This window comes from Tubulanus polymorphus, chromosome 5 (assembly GCF_964204645.1).
Source record: "Tubulanus polymorphus chromosome 5, tnTubPoly1.2, whole genome shotgun sequence".
NCBI classification, from domain to species: domain Eukaryota; kingdom Metazoa; phylum Nemertea; class Palaeonemertea; order Tubulaniformes; family Tubulanidae; genus Tubulanus; species Tubulanus polymorphus.
In genome coordinates this window covers 20592081-20601411 of record NC_134029.1, presented here as the reverse complement: position 1 = coordinate 20601411, position 9331 = coordinate 20592081, and the positions used below count along the sequence as shown (strand labels likewise).

The 9331-nt window shown below is 37.9% G+C and overlaps 2 protein-coding genes across 5 annotated transcripts; one reads left to right on the top strand and one right to left on the bottom strand.

Moving 5' to 3' along the window:
* The first annotated feature begins 1204 nt into the window (after window positions 1-1204).
* Window positions 1205-4234, top strand: LOC141905607 (zinc finger protein 330-like). Its single transcript, XM_074794552.1, has 10 exons — window positions 1205-1378; window positions 1769-1788; window positions 2006-2076; window positions 2170-2249; window positions 2396-2522; window positions 2604-2708; window positions 2794-2840; window positions 2930-3047; window positions 3618-3776; window positions 3850-4234. The coding sequence occupies exons 1-10, from the start codon at window positions 1259-1261 to the stop codon at window positions 3984-3986; spliced, it is 984 nt and encodes a 327-aa protein (XP_074650653.1). The 5' UTR covers window positions 1205-1258; the 3' UTR covers window positions 3987-4234.
* A 159-nt stretch (window positions 4235-4393) lies between these two features.
* LOC141906108 (protein FAM114A2-like) lies at window positions 4394-9202 on the bottom strand. 4 transcript variants are annotated; one of them, XR_012619305.1, is made up of 13 exons: window positions 9144-9202; window positions 8404-8757; window positions 8200-8302; window positions 7880-8115; window positions 7651-7794; window positions 7468-7573; window positions 7213-7371; window positions 7035-7123; window positions 6498-6694; window positions 6339-6411; window positions 6202-6258; window positions 5681-5863; window positions 4394-5592 (listed from the first exon to the last, which is right to left on the bottom strand). XR_012619305.1 is itself a non-coding variant. In XM_074795312.1 (13 exons), exons 2-12 carry the CDS (start codon window positions 8734-8736, stop codon window positions 5771-5773), a joined length of 1590 nt encoding a protein of 529 aa, XP_074651413.1. In that variant the 5' UTR covers window positions 8737-8757; window positions 9144-9202; the 3' UTR covers window positions 4394-5592; window positions 5751-5770. The 4 variants fall into 4 exon arrangements, 3 of the variants coding, with proteins under 3 accessions (XP_074651413.1, XP_074651411.1, XP_074651412.1); XM_074795312.1 differs by having other exon boundaries at window positions 5751-5863; XM_074795310.1 differs by having other exon boundaries at window positions 4394-5863.
* Window positions 9203-9331: the final 129 nt, after the last annotated feature.

The following is a 9331-nucleotide window of genomic DNA, read 5'->3' as shown; positions in this document are numbered from 1 at the left end:
AGAAACAGAAACCCGACGTTGCCTGGAGGGAGTAGATACACTCTCGGATCAGAGTAAATACGCAATCCATCTCTTATGTCTGATCAATCTCGTACTCCAATACCAGTAGTATACTTCTTACCAGATCCAGACAATGTACGCCCGGGATATTCCCATAATGGACAATTTCACCCTCTCTCTGCAATTGACAGAAAATGCCGGAAGTGGTTTCGCCAACGAAAAAATTACAGATACAACAGTTATTTGCCTGCCAGGGTTTGATTAGGCCTACCTTCTACCGAAGCTTGCACCAGCAACAATTGCCGCACTTCATTCATTCCATGGCCCAAGGGCAGGGCCAAGATTTCTTGGGTGGACAAGTTGTTGCTTGCAGCCACCAGTCCGTGTATATTATGCTAATCAGATGCTGGCAGTTTCGTTCTAAGCAAAACAACATCTGGTTGGCTTATAAGACAGACTGGGCCAATCTATGTCGTTTATTTAATTTCACATCGATCATTTTCAGATACATGCAGCCCCGCTCTGCCGTTGAAAGTATACATAGACGCACTCAAAATGTTTATTGATAAAGACAAACGATCGAAAACCGAGGAGGAGAGACAGCAACGTATTCAGAAAGCCACAAAAAATCTAGACGCTGAAACGAACCCGTGCATGCGCGAACAGAACTTATCGATGAAATGCATGAGTGACAGCGGTTACGATCGCGAAAAATGTAGCTTACATTTTTTAAATTATAGAAAATGTCGCGATTTTTGGTCACAAGTAACAAAGGAACGAAGGCGTGCCGGTGTAAACCCCGCTTTACCTCCCCCTGAAGAGAGAGATTCGATACGAAAATCAAAGTTGGGAGTATGATCGTTGTCATCACGATAGATGGAGGCCAGTGAGGGCTATTTGTGTCTCCGGCTTATGTGGTGATGTGGATAGAATAGATACCGTGATGGAATAGTGTTTCATTGAATAGATATTTGTTGAAATTTATTTGTAAAATATATTGTAAATTTGAAATAATTCGAAATTACATAGTTCTGTTTTGTTAGTTTTCCTTGTTGATCATCATCTGTCATTTCACATCACCTACAGGACAATTCCGATAGTAGAATCAATCGCTTAGCGCATGTAAATATGGGATTCGAACCCGATTACCCAGCAATTTCAATCCAATTCAATGAAGTCTTTTACCGTCTGTGAAACAGTCCTAGCACCCCTATTTTACTTCCGGGTTGCAAATTTTGATGAAAATTCCACAGAAAAAATGCCGAAGAAAAAGACCGGTCAACGTAAGAAAGCCGAAAAGCAAAGAGTCCGTCAGAAAGAGATAAGGAGCGCAAATCAAGAGCGTGATTTGGTCGAAAGGCCATGTAATACAACTATGGTAAATGATAAATCAAATTTTATTCACCGGCATTACTACTGACCTCGCTCAACCACCTTTTTCCTTATAGGCCTAGAGGGTCCAGGTCTGTGTACATGTCTGGACCAGATTCTAACCCTCCGGTTTTAGGGACTAGTCTAACTATAACCCAAGGCTAAATCAATTCATGAATTGAGTTAGCCCCGGCCAGGTTAAACTATTAAAGGTAATACCAGAGTATGACACTGACAGTTTAAAAGCAGCCCCTGCCCTGGCCTGTACCCTAAACCCTTCCTTCAAAATGGAACATGCTTTAAAATGTGCCTTTAAAGCCTGTGTGGTATTTTTAATGATGTCTACATAGAGAATTGTTTGTAGTTTATATTTTAAGGAATTCTCAATTTATTGTAGGAATGTGATCAGTGCAAGCGGTATGTATAATTTTTTTCAGGGTTGAAGCACAACCTAGCGTGATATGGCAATCTAATCCTGGCAAAAATCATATCAGTTTGCGGGGTGAACAAGTAACAAGTCAGATCCAGTAGGCCCTATCACTGAATATAGAATACCAACACTTTGTCTTAAAATTTTGCCACCCTTAGCGTCTTAAAGGAAATAATGTATTTTGTGAACTCTTGTTTTTTTCAGACGTCAGAAGAATAGGTCATTTTGCTATTTCTGTAATTCGCTACAGCGTCTTCCGATATGTGCCCATTGCGGTGAGTTGGTCCTGAATTTCATGCCTATTTCTTTAGGTAATCTTAAACGATACGGTTCGTTCGATAATTAGCGGTGGATTTATTTTTCTGTAGGAAAGTCGAAATGTATGGCTAAGACCGGTGATTGTGTTGTGAAACATCCCGGAGTCTACACTACCGGATTGTCAATGGTTGTAAGTAGATATTCTATGATCCAATTAATAAAATCCTGCAGGCCAACCAAACTAAATTTTGAGGGCGTGTAAGGATTTAGAGTTATGGATAAGTGGATTCCGAGTAAAAGGTAATTGATAATCTATGAATTTTGTTGTTTTTTCAGGGTGCAATCTGTGATTTCTGTGAGGCTTGGGTTTGTCACAGTAAGAAGTGCCTTACAACCCATGCTTGCAATTGTCCGCTTACCGACGCTCTATGCATAGAATGCAAACGAGGCACTTGGAATCATGGTAGGTGAAAATTGAACCTTTTTCTATTCTTTCATCTAACTGTCTTGCCCTAATCTTGACGCATTTGTCGATTATTTATAGGTGGCAGAATATTCATGTGTGCATTTTGTAAGAACTACCTGTGTGAAGATGATCAGTTTGAACATCAAGCCAGTTGTCAAGTTCTAGACGCTGAAACGTTTAAATGTAAGGCTGAATCTCACAGATCACTCCTTGGGGTGATGAATATAGCATTTTGATACGTTTTCCTGTAAAATTCCTTTTATTTCAGGTCTTTCTTGTAATCGATTAGGACAGTATTCGTGTATGAGATGTAAGGTGAGTGAGCCAGCCCGCTCAGACTCCACTTGAAACACTTTGATGTTCGGTGGCGAGTTTACGTAATTCTGATGGTTATTAAATTGTAGACGAATTATTGTGAAGATCACGTGCGTCGTAAAGGATTCAAGTACGCGAAAGGAACGCAGATGCCGTGTCCTAAATGCGGACATGAAACGACAGAGGTCACCGACCTATCGTTATCCAGTAAGTACAGTGGAACTTCGATTGACTTTACCCTTTCATTGCGTCTAGACCACAGTACAGTGTATAAATAAATCAACTTAACTAATACACTGTCATACTGATCTAATACAGTGTACTGATCTAATATCTAATTAGTTATGATGAATATTAAAATATTTCAAACGTCCGAGTTGAATGGTTATCGGCACCTAATGATACACCGCACTGCGATGTAGACCCACTTATATAGCGGAATGGCCAAACGCACTAATGTCAAGAGTAAACTCACAATACACTGCATGATACTTTCGTTTACTCTTAATACACTGCACCGCAGTGTAGATGCACTATGGCAGATCCATTGCCCGTGATACAGGGCAATGAGGTGGAATTTTCCAAAATTTTCAAATGATCTCCAGCATTCAAGGGTAAGAATTGGTCAGCGCTGAAATGTTTGATACAGTTTTTGATCATTTTCATTTAGATGGTAAATTCCATCAAACGAACCAGGGTGAATCTCATCAGTCTCAAAAACTGTCACAATATAGTGAACTTAGAAACATGCCCCACTATATGATTACTTTATTGTAGCTCGAACTCACAAGTTTGGTCGTCACTCATCCGCTGATGATACAGGTGGTGGTTGGTATGGTTACGGAAGTAGCGGATATGGAAATGATGACGATGATGATGACGACTACGATACCCTGCAGGCCAGCGGGTATTCCTACGGTGGCGGATATGTATTCGGTAAGTCGCATATCCCATCGCTTTGTTTTAGTCCCACTTAGAATTCCCTGAGTAATATATTCCCCTTCTATAGATATTGCGGAAAATAATTACGAGGATGATGAGGATGATTCAAGCAATGAAAGTGGAACTGAAGAGGAAAGTGAGGAGGAAGACTTGAAAAAAGAAGTCGACGATTTAAAAAACGATGCTTCAAAACTGACTATATGAACGAGATCTTTAGATACGGAAGACATGAGTTTGAAAGTTTTGGATCATCTCTGTTTCCGAGAGTGCCAAGCTCCTTGTGCTTCGGAGATCTTTGGTGTCGGTCCGAATTTAAATGCATGCGTGGAATGTCTGTGCGTTGTTATGAATTCTAGTCATAGAACTCCAACCTCCATGTACTTAGAAAATGAATATCGATTGTATATGATTTTGAATCCATTGTTAATAAACGATACACGCGATTGATAATAAATGCAGTAGTTTTCATTTGTTGAAATTTTGATTTCGAAATATTTGGTGATGATCATTTTGCTGTATCTTTCACGGATATCATAAGTATTCAAACAGCAATGTGTGGCTCATCTACCAATAGACAACGATAAAATATGACTAGATATCTATACATTTATTTGGAAGAATTATCAGTCTACTCTTGAGCCTATAACATCATATTTATACCTTAGTATTTCCCATATTTATCACAAGATACACATCGGATTCTGTCCAGATCAGGTACAGAACATTGATTTTACTCATCTATAGGGGACATCCATTTATTATGTACACAAAGCATTGCTGAATTCATATACACCCCTTGTACACATCGGTACAGAACGCTTTTGCCCCCTCCATGGGTAGGTGCTAATGTTTCCCAAGAGACCTTTGCTTATAACTTTCAATGTTTTAAAAGAAAGATCATCAGTATCTACGTGTGGCAAACGTTGACCTTGCGTATGTAATAAATGGACGACCCCTAAATGCATTTGCTGTAAGAATGATATTGAAGCCCTCTCAAATGTATTGGTATAAGAAGTCTAATAAGACTGACCAAATTATTACCACCAAGCTAAATGTTCGAAGAACTATCTATAGTTTTAAACTGTTTTCATCATGATCTGATAATTAAATTCTCAATAACTGGATTATTTGAATCCTATATTTGGCTTCAACTGAGCTATGTGCAGGACTAACCGATACCATTAGTCTTAAGCAACTATACGTATTCATAGATATCACATTTATTTCGATTGTTTGATCAATAGTTTAAATCTAATTTCACAGTTAACATGTAACCGCCATATGGCACACAAATACCATTTAAATGGCTTACATCAATTCATATATTTACTCTATAAGGCTAAGAAAATTGATACCTTGTTTCTCATTACTGCTGAGCTTAAAAGTTGACCCAGCCGTCTGCCTACTTACCCTGTACACAACTTTTTTTTTAAATCATGATGAAGCTAACCATAACAAACCCAGCAGTTACAGATAGAAATTTTATTGCAGTTTACAAAATTGAAGCGTTCGATTTGTATGGGAAACAAGGTATCATCTTTATTTTAGCCTAACAATAAGCTACTTTTCTATAGTCTATGATATACCTAACTGTTAGAACAGAGCTACGCTGCACTGTTTGTATTGAAAATAAGCTTAATAGAATAGACTTTACAACATAATCATAAAAGAACCAATCACAAATAGCGCGTATATCGGTCTCAAATTCCCTCAGTAGAGATAGTATTTTCATTGCACTTCAAAAAACATCCTATACCAGTAATTACGGTGATATAAGTTTGCTTGTAACATATTTTCAGATCAACTTTACCTTCGAAAGAAACCATAATATAATCAAACCAAATATTGAATTCATTATCTACATGTATATACACGAAATCAAGGAATGCAAGACTGACCAATAATGTGAAACGTAATCGAATTCGTTCATATTTTAAGTAATCTGCTCTGATTATTTCCTTCTCTCACCAGATATCTCTTGGATGGAGCTAAGTTTCAGACTGGATTTCAATTGCCGCTAGTTGTAAAACTGGCAATAACAACTGGAATGCATCTTGAATGTATGTACTGCTGTTAGTTGCCTGAATATAAAGAGACGAATATTGTTAATCATTTTTTCACCATCTGGTCTATGGAACTATAGTAATTACCAAAGCTTAAACGAAGCCTAGAGGATGAGTTTCAGAACTAAAGAATAAGGAAAAGTTTTGATAGTATCAGGAATATGTGTTTAATGATCACATCACAAGTCTGATGGTCTTTACTGTTTTAATACCTACTCACGTTTCAATGAACTACCCTGATATGCTATTAAGGGTCTGATCTAAGCACTAAATCCGATTATGATGTACTAGACAGGCAAGTGGCTTTTATTCCTTAGATCGGACCCTGCTATTTCCGAATGGATATAAATCTTTACCTCTAAATAGATATTCGTAATGTACTGGTTAATACTATCTTTATCCTCGGCATTTTCCTACAAATATAAATACCCACAGTTGAGTGCTCAGACTATGACGAGTTTACAGATACGTACGTTGTATAAGCAGCACTTACAATAATTGAATTAAGGATTTCGGTATATTTCGACGATATAATTCCAACTTCGGAACACATCACTTTGGTCAAACTGAAAATCATAAATCAACGCAGGTATAATAGAATAACAATAGGCAAAAAAACTTCAAAATTCGAAAATCGAGGTCTCCGACTCACTCTGATATTGTTTGCGCGCGAACTTTGAAATCGGTAGTCGGATTTTTACGCAGAAGGATTAATTCTCCGGCTTTGTGGAATTGTTCGACGGAGCGGGATGTAATCAAAGCCAGTGATTGGATTGCGTGTTGATGGATATCTTTGCCGTCGGTCAGGTTGCTGCACGTTTCTATCTGTGTTCGACCGTCTGACTGAGACTATAATAAGAACTGTCGATATAAATGGTGAACCGGTGAATCGACGTAGACAGGGTTCATGGTAGTAAGGCTGAGGCATAAGCAAGCACTCATGAAAAATTTAGAATAGAAAAGAATGGTCTTCTGTAACGCATTGAAAACCATGGCCCTCATCGTGATTGTCCACTCGTCCATAACATATGATTATCCAAAACATAATTTGGGATGCCAGAAGTCAAAAGTAAGCTGCCTATTGATATTTGTGAAAAGTAACTTTTAAGGGCTTTACTAAATGTTTTCAAAAAATAAGCACTTATTTTTGGAGCCTTGCTATGAACCCTGCGAGGTACAGGCTTTTTACCTTGAGAAGTTTATCGGGTGATGCTTCGATATGCAGGTCACTAAGATGATTGGTAATCAAATTTACAAAATCATGATCATCTGTCTCCTCTGTGAAAAACGAATAAATTAATATCTTTTTCTTTTTTCAGTAGAAGGTAAGGCTCTACGTACTGAGATCATTTCTCATAGAAAATTACCTTCATCGTCGACTTCATCTATTTCAAAATGATCCTTGATTTGAATCAGTTCAGTTTTAAGTTTTTCTAAAACGTCGGCCGACATCGTTGACAATAATGACTGCACTTTGCTTTCGCTTTCATTTGATAGCATTTCCAAAGCTTCCAGATGCACTAAACCTGAATATGAGGTCAACGTAATGGATATATCAGCTTTATATATGTACTTATATTAGACAGAATTTCCTTCTTCTGGCCTTAGAATTTAAATAGTACCTTGTGCATCATCGAATTGAGCGCTGAAATTCGCCTTCCTTGATTCTTCGAATTCTTTTTCAGCCTCAGCATTCTTTTCCGCAGTTTCCTTCGCTTCCCTGAGAACCTGAATATGAAATAAGTGGTAATAAGATACTTGAGCCATTTAACGGAATCATCAATGATGTAGACAGAGGTACCTACCTCTGATAGGACTGGTTTATTTCTTCCAGAATGCATCATTGTTTTAGTTTTCTGAAATCCGGGGTCACCCTCCTTTAAAGCATCGACAGTTTTCTTTCCAATAGCTTCTAAGACATCAAGCGACCCATGTACAAACGTTTTACTCTAAAAATCAAAACAATTAAATCATCATAAGTGCTTTATTTAGGAGGTTTCATTTTGGCCAGTAATTTTTCTGCGACTGCTTTACCGTTTCTTGGACTTTGTGAGTGATATTTGAGAATCCTTCCGCTCCCCAACCTAACCAGCTTCCTACTGTTGAACCTCCTCCCTTTTCATCAGTCTTCTCTTCACCTTCTTTCTCCTCTTCCTCCACCGCATCGTGTTCTTTGGCAGCATCAGCCGCTTGTTGCGCGGCCATTTCTTCTGGAGAAGGAACGGCCAATGTAGCCTCCACAGTATCTAGCACCGTCTGGAAACCATCCTCTAAAAGCCAAGGATCAGATTTATCGACTGAAAAATTTCAAGTTGATTCTTTTTTTCAAGATGATAATCTAGAATGTTATTTACCGACTGAATGAGTTAAGGTAGACATCGATTTCGTTGCCGTAGATAGAAAAGCACTTCCCCAATTTCCAAATGAAGAGGTCCAACCCCCATCGGTATTACATGCCTGTAAATATAATGTTTGAAATTAAATGTATATGCTTTACTGAGATGCAAATCACAGTAATTAGATACGACACATTTTTGTCAATATCATCACGGACTTACTGCTTCTGAATCTACCAGCGGTTGACTCTCATCTTTCATCCGTTCGACGTTTCTAGTCGGTGTAAGCTCACGAGATTCATTCTTTTCATCAAGAATATCTTGAGATTGCGGTTCATTTAAGACAACATCTACTACTTCACTACCACTTACTGAATCGACTTCTATTGGCGCTTTCACCTCTTCATCTTTACGGTCTGTTGTTGCCGATTTAGGAGGGGACGTCGTCGATGACCCCGATTTTTTCGACCTGCCGCTGTTCTTGCGCGTTCTGTGTCCACGTTCGGTATTTTCGCCTTCATCAGCACTCGCAAAATCTTCTTCGGAATCCGACATTATGAGTGTGTCAACTCTTTCCTAAAGAAGAATATAGAAGTCCTTTCATGAAATTCAATATTGAATAGTTTGATAGATGATCAACATGTAGCAACAAATGAAGAAATCTAAATATAAATCAAGAAAAGGTTAGCTGTTGACAGTGTCCGACAAATCTTTACTTGAATTCACTCTCTTTAATTCAATCTTTTTCAGAGCAGATATGATGAGAAAGGTTAAAAGTCTTCAACACGTTTGAAGACTGGGCAAAGGGAAGGAAGGATGAATTTTGTGGAAAAAAAATTATTCATTGATTTCCAAACCAAAAGCTGATAATCTTTCATTAATTTATTGATGGTTTATTTTTTCAGCATTATTTAATCATTATCGATAATCATAATTTCGGTCCTAAACTTGACGATACTTACTTCTTTTGACAAGTAATAAAAGCCACGTAATAGACTAAATATAACTGTTGGATTGAATTGAATCTGTGACCGGGCTCTGCCAATTTGCAATTAGTAACATGTCAATATAAAGTCAAACTTTATTGCACTGATATTTACGTATTGGGATTCAAACATAGAATATTTAATAATAAAAAAACAAAGCATGT